Below are 14,658 nucleotides of genomic sequence, written 5' to 3'. Positions count from 1 at the left end.
CTACAATGGCTCCTATAACGTTGGTGTTACTGTACAGCAATAGCTCTAACCTGTTAGGAGGTAGGCAACTGCATTGAGCACCAGCTGAAGCTTCCAGCTGTCTTCAAGGATGGCCCTAGGTGGAGTGAATTGCTGTAATCCAACCGCAAGGTGATAAGGGTGAGAGTTGCCAGTCCCAAAAGCCCCTGATCTAAGAAACTGCAACCGAGCAAAGACTGCACTGGAACAGTTAACCTTGCTTCTCCCCCCTTCGGTGGGTCAGTGTCAGCTGTTGAGTTTGACAAATAATGTTCTTGTTTCTTCATGTGTCCTGTATCCAGGTGCCCGTGGTTGACCAGAGCCATCTCCCCAGCTGTTCCACTCTACAATGGGCTCGTATTCCTGTTTGTGCTTGCAAACTTCAGCATGGCCACATTTATGGACCCAGGGGTCTTCCCACGAGGTAAATTGGGAGAGGGGAAAGTGGATTTAAGAAGGGTGGGAAGGAAGTAGGCCTATCCTCCAATGGCAGAACTTGCTTTCATGCATGCTTGCTTAAAAATATCCCGTAATTAAACATTGTTAATGATGGTAATGCCATTTTAACTGCTTTCCGTTATAAATAATTCTAGTACAGGAAATCATCATAGTAGTGCTGCTAATAATGGAGATCCAGTTTGGTGGTGTGGTTAAAGTCATTAGATTAGAAGTCAGGAAACCGTGAGTTCTAGTTCCGTCTTAGGCATGAAGCCAGCTGGGTGACTTGGGACCAGTTGCTCCCTCTTAGACCTAGGAATAAGCACAATCCACATTGTAATGGGATGTGAGAATAACCTTGGGGAACAGGAGGAACAGCCATAACCAAGACAACAGTCAGATAAAAGAAATCTGAGTCCGGTGCAGAAATGTAATTTGAGAAAGCGTCTCAGAAGTGACCCTCCCTGGTTCTCTTGAACGTAAAGGCAGGGAGGGGGAGGCACATTCAGACTTGCATGATTGGATTACTGTCACCCTATAATAAAAGTAGCATTAGTATTCATAACTTTGCCTTTCTAGTCTGTTCTACCTCAAAGAGCTGACACACACCCCTACAGAAGGGAGAAAACATCAAGCTTTGCAGAAGCACGAAAAAAATCAGGGGTGGGGGAACTCTTAAGGAGAGCCTTCAAGAATAACCCACTGAGGACGGAGCATTGGGGAATACAAATAAAAAACCAAGTTGAGTGGGTGGGAAAGGAATGGACAATCTTGGAACTGTCTATTTGGCTGGAATTGTTTGCTTTAGTCATAGGTCCTCCTGCTAGAGATACTATTGGATATAACACTTAATGAGGGTCATATATCCACTTCCACCTAACCAGGACATAAACATCCTACAATAACATCTTTTTCTTGCTCTGCCCCCATGACATTGTCTTCATCTCATCCCCAGCCAGCGAACAGGACAGGTTTAAATGGGCTTTAGCTTACCACTGGTGAAGTCACATTTTCCATCTTCTTCCAACACCGTTGAAGGGATATAAAAATCTGTTGGCTTTTTCTCACCCTTTGCTTTGGAGGGAAGTGACATGACTGCAGTCACCTGGAACAGAGGCATTCCAGGCAGGATGGGGATCAGCAGAGGAATAGCAAATGTCATGCCGGTATAGTTTTTTTTTTTTTTTTTGCCAGATCCAGGATGTGTGGAGAGCATGAATTCATCAGCAAGGGAGGACATCTTAGGGACCCCTACTGAGTGCAGACTGTTGACTTTTAGTGCCAGGCTGATATGTTTTTTAATTTAATTTGAGAAGAAAAGGCTGATGAAATTGTGGTGACTTCAAGTCTGACTGTCTGTCTGTCTGGATTGATTAATTGAATTTTTGGGGCGGAATGATTAGCTCCTCTGGAAATAAATAAATAATAAATGCAGGCAGGGGAATAAATAAGATGCCTTCCAGGTCTTCATCTGGGGCATTGCTTCACAACAAGGATGCCTGTGGTAGAAGGGACATTCAGAATTATACGAGACGTGCATCAAAATGTTGCAGTGGGAGGGCTTCCAGCTCAGAATTCCAGCCAGCTGTTTAGACGTGTCCTTTTTGAAGGAACTTCTCTCTCTTGATAGACCTTTGGTTGTCATTCTGCACCATGCTGTGCTTTCGTGCCTTGTTATCCTCATGCAGGGATTTCCCTTAAACCTATTTTCTGGTTTCTGTAAATCTCTAGATTTCCCAATCTCCCTCTTGCTGTGCGTGCTGGCTAAGTATTCAGGGTCTGAATTTGCTATTCATCTGTTGGATGCTTTGCTGTGAGTTTGAAATTTATTATTGTTGTGGCCAGTGACTCATAGTCTTGTCAGCTGGGTGGGGGTGTATGTAGCTTGCTCTTTGCTGGATTTCATCACATTTGATGGGCAGATGTCCACGTAAACAGCCTCAGTGAATTTGGGTTTGAACACATTTGCATGGCAACAATAGTGAATCTACATTAAGGGCACTGGAGAAGTACAAACTAGGTGTCTGGTTTCCCAGAACCCAAATGTTAAAAATGCACAACGGGAACATAATTGAAAACCCTACGACCAAGGGTCATCCAGTGTGGCTGATGGGAAGAGATTTAAAACGGACAAAAAAGCATTTCTGCACAATGCAGAATTAACTGTGGAACTTATTGCCATAAGATGTACTGATGGATGGCATTAAAAGGGGATTAGCTGAATTTGTGAAGGACAAGTCAGTCAAGGCTATCGATCTTGAAGAGTCAGTTTTGCCTCTGAGTTGGGGGCAGGATACCTCCAGATCCCAGTAAAAAGGAGATAATGTTGGAAGAGAGATGGACCTCCATCTCCTATTTCTGAGCGCTCCAGAGACCTGTGGTTGGCCAAGGTGAAACCATATGTTGGGCTAGGATGGGCTTGGCCTGATCCAACAGGACTGTTATTATGTTCTATCTAAATCAAATATTAACGTTCTCATTAAAAATGGTTCAGCATAAAGAGCCGAAATCAGAGGTCCATGAAAGATCTCCACCATGGGGAGGTTCACATGGAATTAGATGGTCCTGAACATTTAAGACTCTCATACTATGTAGGGATCAGTGAAACTGTGTGTAATCACTCCAGCTTGTACTTGTTCTCTGATATCAACTGTAACTTACAAAACAGATGCAGACTTCACTGTCACAACTTTGTTCCTCGGTGCCAAGAATGTTGTGTCTCATCTAACCATTTCTTTGTGTTGGCCAACTACCGAGCAGCCGACGAAGACGAGGATAAAGATGATGACTTCCGAGCTCCACTCTACAAGAATGTGGAGATTAAAGGAATCCAAGTTCGGATGAAATGGTGTGCCACATGTCACTTTTATCGCCCTCCACGCTGCTCCCATTGCAGCGTTTGTGACAACTGTGTTGAGGTAAGAACATGCGTGGCCTGCTTTTAGTGACAGAATTGTACTTCACTATAGAAATATAACCAAACATAACATCAACTGAGTATTGATTTTGCAGTAAAGGCAATATACGAGAATAGTCGCTGTTGTGAATATAGGATGCATCAGAAAAATTTAGGGGTTGGTTGCAATTCCCTTGCTATTGGAGGTGCAGTTTAGAAGCTGAAAAATTAACTCACATGATTAGGATGTGTCCTGTGGTTGTAACATTTTGGATTGAAATCCACAGGACTGTTAATATGACTCATCACTTGTCCACCCTACTTATACTCCTCTTGGCATAGTCCTATTATTTGTAAACTTATCAAGAATTGTGGAACGGCCAACAGTTTTATTCTGCAGTACTGGAAGGAATGATTTTATAGGGTCATAACATTGCAAGGCCATCTTGTCTCATCCTGTTAAGTCTTCAAGCAAAGGATAGCCCGTCATCTCCTGAGGGATCTCAATATGCTTAGTCTTGGAAAGAGCCGACTGAAAGAACATATGATAGCACTCTTCAAATTCTTGAAGGGCCTGTCAGCCAGAAGAAGGTCCAGATCAGTTTTCTATCATCCCAGGGTGCAGAACAAAGAATAATTGTTTTAAGTTACAGGAAGGCCAGTTCTAGCTGAATGTTAGGGATATCTTCCTAATGATAAGAGCAATTCAACAATGAAACCAGTGTTTTATTGAGATAGTGAGCTCCCATTCTTTGGATGGGGCAGTTCCTTGTCAGAGATGCCTTCATCTGGATTCTTGTACTAAAGGAACTGGATTCCAGGTCCTTCCAACGCTATGATTCTATGACCCATAATATTCTCCTGACCCTGATGTATGAAACTCTAAACTCTTCTGATAAATTAGATGCCTTAATGAAACCCACTGGATGTTTAAGCAGCTACCCAAACAAGGCAAGATCAAAAGTGTACTTGTGCAACGTACGAGTCTCTTTCTTCTTGCGAGGCAGTTTTGGCCACCCTGGCCGAAGAATGAAGTCTTTTAAAACCATTTTCCAGTGTGGTCAGTTGCGCAGTTAAAGAGGAGATGGGAATCAACTCTGGACTGAGAAATTCATTCAAAGAACTCAGCCAGAGTCAAACATAAACGCTCTCCTCCAAATTACAGAAATGGCCCAGGTGAAGGTTAGTGAAGAGAATTTATTGTCTGAAAAGACAATGGGATTTTATGTCATAGCAGGAGTGTTTTATTGAGCAGTATATTTATTACTAGACAAATCTCTTTGTCACACATATATCCCTTAAGTGCGCGCTCTCTCTCCCTCCCTCTCTCTCTCTGACACACACACACACGCACACAGACATACATATACTTAGACAGGTAATCCACATTGTGCTGTTCTCTTTTGGAGTAAGCAACACTATACACTCCACAGTAAAAGAGTAAGAAGTAAGAAGCAGTGAGAAATTAAAGGCAGGGGATAAGAGGAAAGGAAAAGAAAACTAGTTAGCTGTGATTTAAACAAGTTCCATTCACTTATCTGTTCCTTCTTTTCTCTCCTAGCTTCCACATCCTCCATCCACCGTTTCATACCCTGCCTTTTGTTCTTTAAATTTTTCACTCCTCTTTTTTGAAGGACTTTCTCTTTGGAAGGTCTTTCTCTTCTTCGCAGTCTGTTCCCTTGATCTGTTTTGCAGTTCAATCCTCACTGATTCACGCCAAGGTTGATTGATAATGGCATCCATACAAGCCAACCAGGCTAACTTAAGGATGCTCGCATTCTAAAAATGGTCAGAGGTGGGGCCTGAAAGATCTCATAAGAAAGAGCATGCATTTCAGAGAGGTGCATTGAATATTCATGACCAGACCACTCAACCCTACCACTTTCATTCTGGTTATTTATTGTTGTATTTAAACCACATTCATTTAGCACCCATTCATTGTTAACCCCATTTCTTCTTGTTTGACTGCACACACTTTGTGTGTAGCTCATTCTCACTGCATTCGGCCTAATGTTGTTCCTCCTAACACACCCAACTCTTACTTCCATAGAGCAAAAGGGGTAGACGCTCTTCCAACCAGCCATTTTCACTCCTTTTGAGAAGCGTTAGTGGACGTTGCAAGCTAAAAATGGGAGTTGATGTTGTTGTTTGTTATGATCATTACCATTATTCCTGAGTTAATATCTGTACATACGCCAAGTACGTATGCATGTATTACACTATCTCTCCTGTCGTTTCACCAGGATTTTGATCACCACTGCCCTTGGGTTAATAACTGTATCGGACGGCGAAACTACCGCTATTTTTTCCTTTTCTTGCTGTCTTTAAGTGCCCACATGGTTGGCGTGTTCAGCTTCGGGCTTATCTATGTCTTACACCACGCTGAAAAAGTGGGTGTGGCCCACACCGCCATCACGTATCCTCCTTTTGGGGTCCCCTTGGGTTCAACCAGATGCCTCGATCCCCTGAGGGGGGTCTCAAGCCAGCATGAAAGAGATTCTTTCTACAATATTCCAGTGCCTGTGGCACAATGGTCTGCAAGGTTTCCTTAACCTCAGCATCCAGAATGACAGTCATGGGCATCGCTGGGTTGTTCTTCATCCCAGTGATTGGCTTGACTGCTTTCCACATTGTTTTGGTGGCCCGGGGACGCACAACCAACGAACAGGTAAGATGGCTTTCTAACTGCCCTCTTTCTGAGATTTTGGGATTATTTATTCAAGTTATTCCCTGCAGTGTCAGAGCAGTTGATGATAAAAAAAGTACAGCAGGGTGGTGTCAGCCTTACCAGGTAGACCAGATAGGAATCACAACTGATTCTACTGTATTGTAAAGTTACATTAACAGAACCTTGCAAGTCTGAAATGACACTTCTCCCACCATCTCCTTTACAGCCTGAGATACTAGGGAGGGTCCCTTCTGAGCCTCTTGCTCTGCCTATTATGCAGCTGTGGGCTATGCCCTCTCTTATCTGACCATTCCCTAGGCAGCATCTCTTCACCCATTCTCCCAAGGTCTTTCCCACATGCCACCACAGGTGGTAACAGTGCTCAGAGCTAATGGGTGCTTCCTTCCTTTTTCAAACTGTCCGTGTCATTTTAATTCCAGGTGACGGGTAAATTCCGTGGGGGAGTCAATCCTTTTACTCAAGGATGCTGTGGGAACGTGGAACATGTCCTCTGCAGCCCTCTGGCTCCTAGGTAAGATCTAAATAGAAATACAGAAGATTAATAATTAACCAATGCTTGGTTGCTCCTCCTTTTTGTGTGCCTGAGAGCTTGGACACTCAACATGTTGGCCTTCACTTATTTATTCATTATATTTTTAATTTGAACTAACAGAATCAAATTATAGATGAAAATTTTAACCTCTGCCTCAGACACCTTGATGTACTAACTTATTTATTACCCTGGCAACATGCAACTTCATCACACGAGAAGCATTCCTCCATGGTCTTTTGCACAAAAATGGCATTCCATCTTTTTTTTTCCTCGTAGATTTTCCATCTTTCTGCTGTATGCTTTATTTTTTTTTCTTTAGAACCACTGCTGATCTTTCTCAGATGGGAATTTAGATGGTTTGCCTAGATGAATTAACTAAAACTCTTAATAGTGAATCCGATTTCTTTCCCCGGGTTAAAGTTGATTGCCATGGCTATTATCACTAATTAAAGATGGGTCCTTAGGGTAGATGACACTTTGTAGGATAATACAAGCAGAAAGAACAGATTCCCAGGATAAAATTTCACAGTGGAGTCGACATCAGAGAAGATGAAGGCGAGAGTAATAAACGGGAGAAATGAGAGAAAGTGCCAGGAAATGGAGTTCCTTGGAAATTCTGTGGGATTTTCTTCTGAGCTGAAGTGCATTAGACTGGGATGGCTATCGAGACCACTCCATATTAATATGGAGTTCAAAACTTCCATTATCCCAAAAAATTATTCTTTCTTCTGACAGCAACACGACTTGAGTTCCAGGCTCCCCTATGTTTCCTCTGTTCTCTTCTTCCTTTTCCAAGGAGAAAAGCTGGAAATGTTGCTTGAGTTTTGGCAAACCACCATTTAGTGTGATGCCTGAACACTAAACTGTGGTTAACCTTCACACTGGTTTGCTGAAACACACCAGCTTCATTGGCCCTGTTTTGGTCTGGGCTTGTATTACACAATTCATAGTAAACATTAACCACAGTTGATCACATCCAGGTGACAGGTGTTCGCATCCAGGTGATGTGTCAAGTAACAGTTAATCAAAAAGAGCAACTCATCCATCTGAGCTTCTTCTGAACTGAGACAGCATTTTGTCTATTTCCTGGTGGTTCATACAGACTTATGGGGCAGAAAGTTAGCAAAGTTGAATGGCCAAATACAATATTCCATATTCCTTTCCAAACTCTTGTAAAACCATTCCACTAACAATTATAGTCATGCCTACCTGATTATATTCAGCATTTAGGCAGACTAATATGAGCCATGATCTTTCCTATAGCTGTTTGCCTTTCAAGTTCTCAACCCCATTACTTTGTATTGTTTGTACAGAATAGGAGCCCTTTAATACATCTTTGATGCAAAGCAGAGTAATTGATGGAGCCCAGTTGTGGCTTTTGATCTGACAGTTTTCATCATAACTAGATAGAGTGAATATTCTACTTGACAAAGAGAAGGCAGAGGGGAGGGGAAATCTGGTCAATATTTATTACTTTATATTGTCAACCATTTCAAAACAGCAAAAGAGAAGTGGAAGAGGGCTTACTCTGCAGGAGAAGATTTAAGGAGTATTTTACCTTAAGCCCACTCAGGGTAACATTTGGTATTGTATACTCACGCCCAACTGTGGCCACCACTAATGCACATAGACACACACAAAAGCGTAGTATTTGAGGTCAGTTGTAAGAAATAAGAATTAATAGGAATTGATTGAAATCATTAACAATTGGGCTCGCTTTTGTAACGCCCCAAGTCGACTGCCAGTGATGGTTTCCTCGTTCTACCTAATGGTAGGGCTGACCATTAAACCATTAAACCTACAGAGCATTGATTTCCTTTCCCTTCGGGGTATGGACACCCCCCACTATGTGTTCCTCCATTCCTTGTCCCAAGATGAGAAGGGAAAACAATGGTTTCTCTAAGCTTGAGAACTTTAGTTGCTTTGATGCTACTTGCAAGGATTTAAATGAAAATATGCCTTCCTTTTGCCTAATGATAGGACTGGCCCTAGCACATACTATGACTGTGTTCAACCATTGCACCATATCAGAGCTGGTTTACTGAATAAGTCACAATTTGCTGGGTTTGTTCAGCACCCTGAGACAAAGACAGAAAAGCACATACGGCATAGCAAACAGTGTGTGAACTCATCTAAGCTCTACCCCTTGGGCTATTGTTGTACAGCGCAGTTTTCCTAAACCCGGTACCTTCTGAATGTCAGGCTAGGATGGCAGTTGTAATCCAATTCATGGGAAGGCATTGAGTTGAAGAATGCTGGTATATATTTGACGTGCAGGGTGAAAGGAATTTCCATTCATGCCTTTGGAATTTTGCACAGAAAAATCCCAACAGCCCTTCATTCCTGTTCCTTTGTGTAAGCCACTTGTAGACATTCATCTTAGATGGTACATAGCACGCAAGATGTTTTCCATAGGTTCTGTCTTTAAGAAAAGATATGCTCAAGGTCCTGTGATCTTGCAGGTACATTGTGGATCCAAAAAAGAAGGAGTTGGTAAGCGTGAAGCCACCTTTCCTGAGACCAGATCTAAAGGAGCGACAGATCACTGTCAAAATAAGTGACAATGGTGTTCAAGCCAACCTCAACCAGAGCAAGGTGAAGCATTCCTTAAGGAGAGATCTTCTACCTGGGACCATCGATATGGAGACATATTTCCGTATTTTCCTAAGCCATAAATCTTAACTACATTTGGCTGAATTCATAAAACATGCTATTGTTGCTTTTAAGCACTATGGATTAAATAACTTGCACTGGCTGGGTTTGTAAAACATGTTGAGCCAAAGCCCAACAAACTATGTTATGGTCTAGCATGATAGGTGAATCCAGGCCCACATTAGAAATCAAAGTTAGCCACTCATTTCAGATTCCAGTCCCTATAAAGCAAATATTCTCGGTGCCAGATTGCATAGCATCATAGATTGCACTAAGCAATGATTTGTTTAACCATGGTTTGCTGAGCAAGTCCCAATAGGTGGGTTCAGACAACGTATTAAACCATAAACTAGGATTAGCAAAAGACAGTGTCTGTTTTCATACCCTGGGTTAAGACCAAACTGAGCAAACAGCACTGCAGTTTAACACAATGGATGAAGACAATTGTTATCTTGCATAGTGTGTAGAGATGTCTAGAAAAAAAAAATCACATAAATTTAAGGGTTAGAATAGACCTCTGGGCAACACTGAATGACTTTGTTTCATGATTATTTTCAGTCTAAAATTAGCCTAGAAGGGCTGGAAGATAAAACCATGGATATCCAACCTCCTCTCCCACCAAAAGGAGATTCCAGTAAATACAGTGAACTGGGAAGCAGTGAAGGTATAAGACTTGATGTTTTCCTTTTTAAATCAAGTGCAATATATGTAAGTGTGTGAATTTCCCTCTTTTAAACTTGCTTTCTGCTAAAACCTCATGATCGGTTGAGCCCGTGATGTGGAAACTATTGGATTCATACAAGCTAAGCCATTGCTTGTTTAACTGTGATTTACTGGCTAAACCATCATTGGCTGGGTCTACATAACACCCTAAGCCATAAGCTAAGATTTAAAAAATTCAGTGGCTGGGTTTACGCAGTTCGCTGAGCCACAAACAAGTGAACCCCATTATGGGCTGTGTGAAACCCAATCACAGGCTGGGCTTGGCATAAGCCATGGCTCGTTTTCTTTTTTGTTTTCCAGAGAGCAGCCTTTCTCCCAAACTGATCAGCCCTCCCACACCTGCCATGTACAAATATCGCCCTGCTTTCAGCAACAACTCTAAAGTCCATTACCATGGAACATCTGAACAGGTAAGATGGTATGGCTGCAAGTTGAATCTTACATTTGGCTGAATTAAACTGAACTGCCAACTTCGGATCCACTTGAAATATTATCTGTCTATGTCATTGCCTCCTCCTTGTGTCAGAATAAAAATTACAATGGAATGACAACATATAGAGCATGGCTGGCTGGGGAATTCTGGGAGTTGAAGTCCACCCATCTTAAAGTTGCCAAGGTTGAGAAACATTGATATAGAGGCTTAAAAACGTGCACTGAAGAGGTCCTGCCCATCAATTTTATCCCAGCCTTCTGAATTTGATGTGTTCAGACTTCAGTTCCTAGGATTCCCAACTTCATGCATATGGTAATGTTTTTAAAATTGAACCCCAAGAAGCTGGATGTGATTCCAGGTGCTGATTGTCATCTATAAACCCTTGGACTGGAGGCTTTCATCCAAACAATGAGAGTGGTGTGGCACCGTGGTGCCATTACAGTGGAAACTCCTCCCCTTTCACAGATGTGTGTGACCTCACAGCACACGTGCAGAGGAATATGGAGATAGACTGGAATGACAGAACTATTAAGTAAATGTCAACTTAGCCTGGGAAGGAAAAGGGAGTGAGGATGAAACTCAGTAATCCCATCTTGATGCTGTTTGGCACAGAAGAGGGAAGAGAGACACTCTGATAGGCTTTCAAGATTCTGTTGTCATACCCTACAACAAGAAAGGAGAAAAGGTGTGGCATGTTAGGAAACCATTACGAGAGTTAAATAAGAGTTGGCTGGCATCACCGAGCCCGGTGCCCCTGACTGCGTCACTAGCAGAGAGAATATTTTACCTGGGAGACAGATGCAAAGAAAACAGATGGAGAAAACAGATTTGTTAGGTAGAGTAAAACGTGGAGCCCAACCTAGCCAAAAATTGATTATGTGCCATCAAGTCAGTGTTGACTCTTAGTGATCACATAGATGGATTTTCTCCAGGAGGATCTGTCCCCAGTTAGTCCTTCAGGTCTTCCAATGGTGCACCCATCGCCACTGTTCCTCCACCTTGCTGCTGGTCATCCTCTTCTTCTCTTTCCTTCCACCTTTCCCAGCATTATGAACTTCTCAAGAGAGCTGAGTCTTTCCATTGACTGATTGACTGAGTGATTATGTGTCTTCAAGCCAGTGTCAGCTCCTAGCGACCACATAGATAGATTTTCTCCATGACGATCTGTCCCTAACCTGGTCCTTAAGGTCTTCCAACAGTGCCCCCATCACCACTGTAACTGCGTCCATCCACCTTGCTGCTGGTCATCCTCTTCTCTTTCCTTCTACCTTTCCCAGTATTAGAGCCTTCTCCAGAGAACTGGGTCTTCACATAATGTGTCCAAAGTAGGATAAAATATTCTATTCTATTCTATTCTATTCTATTCTATTCTATTCTATTCTATTCTATTCTATTCTATTCTATTCTATTCTATTCTATTCTATTCTATTCTATCCTATCCTATCCTATCCTATCCTATCCTTTTCCTCTCCAGAAGCAAGCCTATAACTGCTGTTCTTTTTCATTTCGAACAATGAGGCCACAGCACCAATCAAGAAAGCCATTTTAAGAAAGTTGTATAATGGCTCATAAATCTTTTTCCAGGGACTTGTTCCTTGGATGAGAGACAGAGAGAGAGAGAAATTACAATGTGGAGCTAGCTATGGTTGGAAAATGTATTATCCCAGGAGCCTCACCTTATTACCCGACAAATAGCTTGGTGCTCACACTATAATATAGTTCTATATTTGATTCAGGTAGCACTGAAGCTGCAGTTTGAGCAAATGGAGTAGAATATTGGGGGAGGGGAACTTTTAAAATATGTCCCCTTGGCTGGGAAAGCAGTGACAGGGGAGGGCTGCCCCTTGAAGCCCTCCTGGTCTGCTTCTTGGAGAATCTGGTTGATCTCTTCAGGAAGAAGGTGGCCAAGATTTTTGTTCAGATCCACCATGTTCCTTTTCTCAGGGCAGTGATTTTGCACAGAAATCGACAAATCTGAGATCGAAAGGGTTTGTTTTTAAAGAATCAAGTTTCTAGCTCCCGTGATGGGACATGTCTAAGAACTGCTGTTTTCCTACCACCTAACCAGTTGGTTGACCTCTACTTTTAAACATCACCCAAGTCCATGGCCCTCACCTCCTCTTGTGAAAGCAAACGTCATCCTGAACGTGCTCTCCTTCCATTATACCCACTGATCTTGGAATGGGATTGGGTCTCCTACAGGAGGGGAAAATACATTTCTGCATCCTCTCTCCATAGCCTACTGAAGAAAACATGGTCCTGCTCTCCTGCCATCTTCCCAAGACAAGGGTGGACAGTGTTTTTTAACTAATCCTTAATGTTTAAAGGAAAAAGGAAAAAGGAAGAGAGAGAGAGAGAGAGAGAGAGAGGTGCAATCTTGGTGGGGGGGACTGGGGATCTGAAAAGTGAGCGGGTGGCAGGCACCCAAAAAACATGATCCATGTGAAAAGGGGGCAGGGTTCTCATTGCATGGTTGTAGGCACCATCTTGACTTTTCACACACACACGTGGATGCTCCACTGCGTGGTATATGTGGCCCCCAGGCCATAGACTACCTAAGGTTAAAAATAGTGCAGGAACATCAATGGAAATAGGATCAGAGCAGCTGATCCTCTGTTTGGGTGTCTGTTGATCACAAAGGGGAGCAGAGATCACTTGGGGATGGGACAGGAACCTCTGGGATTGCCTCATCACTGGCCCCATCCGTCCCTTTCTTGTTTTCTCCCAGATCTCCATTCAAGAAGGGCTCAGGCAAAGCTCCATGGCCGACGAGAATGATAGCAGCCTGGATTATCAGTCAGAGCCAAGCCTGGAACTCCCCAACTATCGGAAGAGCTCCCTCCACAAGACGTACCAGTCTTCTCCACTCCAGATCGATTCTTTGGCTGTCAACTCAAGATCCTTGAGTCTGAAAACTGCTGGCCGGAGGGGCCCAGACAAAATGCCCCTCCATCCTATGAAGTCAGAAGGGGCTACCTCAACCCCCTACAAAAGCATCTTTTCCCCTAATTCTCTCTCCAACAGGAATGGGAGCTTATCCTACGACAGTTTGCTCAACCCCATTTCCCCTTCAGGGAAGCGGTGCATCGCCCATTCTGCGGTGGGCTCCGTTGGGTACCACTCGCCATATTTGTCTGCCAAAATGTGCCATCTGCGGGGCAGAGAACTCCAGCGCCCACCTCCGCAGAGCTTTAGCCCCGGGCAGGGTGGCCCAACCCCGCATCCGCGAGATCCCTCCCCGGTCCGCTATGACAACCTGTCAAAAACCATTATGGCATCCATCCAAGAGAGGAAAGAAATGGAGGAGAGAGAGAAGCTCCTCCACTCTCACCCAGACTCCGTGTTTGCAGATTCAGGGGTGTATGACACCCCAAGTTCTTACAGCCTTCAGCAAGTCAGCCTGCTGTCGGACGATCCCCGTAGTTTAGTGATGAGATACGGTTCCAGAGACAATCTGATAACCAGCAGCAGCTTTAGTGCGAGGAACCCAGCTTTGCAGGCCTCTGTTTCTTCACTCTCGAGTGCAATGACCCGAGTGTCAAGGACTTCCACACCTTCTCTCCAAGCAGACCTAGCCAATAACAATATCCAAGCCCATCAGGCACTACAGGGCAGGATGAGTAACGGCTCCTACAAATCGCCAAGCCACCAAGTCCCTTCATCTCCAAGTGGGATCCCAAGATCTCCCTCGTACGGGGCTCCAAAATCTGTCTCCTTTGTTAACACGGTGGAGATAACCGAGGCCCAATCCATGGGGACTCCAAGGTATGGATAGTTTTACCATGACTGCAATTGCTTATGGGGGGCAGAGTTTAGGCTGTGGATTATTTTAATATTTCTGAATGATTTTCAGCAGATTGGGAAAGATCTCAGAATGTATAAATAGGTATCCAAGTGAACTGGGCAGAGATACCCGTGCAATGCAGTTGAAAAACAGATTGTCTATGAAATCGGAATGTTTAGTCAGCTAATCTTTCTCAGTAACCTTTGGATTAAAAAATATGAGCTGGGTTCATACACTGTTCTATAAACCCTGGTTTGGTTTCACCTTGGCTTGTTGAACAAGCCATAGTAGGACTGGTTCACACCCAACAAATTAAGTCATATACAAATCGCCATCACACTGAGCCCAGATCAAACGAATTATGGTTTCATGTGATAGGTGAACTAGTAACCTCCATATCATTCAGGGATTACAACAAAAATTAGCAGCTAATGCTAGCTTCTCCACCAACTTGCCAGAAACTTCTGTTCTGCCACTAAAAGGAATTTGGCGC

The 14,658-nt window shown here is 43.3% G+C and overlaps 1 protein-coding gene across 1 annotated transcript in view; it reads left to right on the top strand.

Annotated features, from left to right (window-relative positions):
- ZDHHC8 (zDHHC palmitoyltransferase 8) overlaps window positions 1-14,658 on the top strand; it is a 64,097-nt gene that overhangs the window by 39,950 nt on the left and 9,489 nt on the right. Inside the window, exons 3-11 of the mRNA XM_007427747.3 lie at window positions 321-442; window positions 3,217-3,374; window positions 5,596-5,768; window positions 5,918-6,020; window positions 6,461-6,552; window positions 9,036-9,168; window positions 9,784-9,889; window positions 10,249-10,358; window positions 13,110-14,146. Of these exons, the coding sequence (XP_007427809.1) occupies window positions 321-442; window positions 3,217-3,374; window positions 5,596-5,768; window positions 5,918-6,020; window positions 6,461-6,552; window positions 9,036-9,168; window positions 9,784-9,889; window positions 10,249-10,358; window positions 13,110-14,146 (2,034 nt within the window). The remainder of the gene's footprint in view (window positions 1-320; window positions 443-3,216; window positions 3,375-5,595; window positions 5,769-5,917; window positions 6,021-6,460; window positions 6,553-9,035; window positions 9,169-9,783; window positions 9,890-10,248; window positions 10,359-13,109; window positions 14,147-14,658) is intronic.

This window comes from Python bivittatus, unplaced genomic scaffold (assembly GCF_059951505.1).
Source record: "Python bivittatus isolate LINGU-HERP-01145 unplaced genomic scaffold, Pbiv_v1 ctg000100_np1212, whole genome shotgun sequence".
Lineage (NCBI taxonomy): Eukaryota > Metazoa > Chordata > Lepidosauria > Squamata > Pythonidae > Python > Python bivittatus.
Note: the sequence above shows the minus strand (reverse complement) of the source record. Positions and strands in the feature narration are given on the sequence as shown.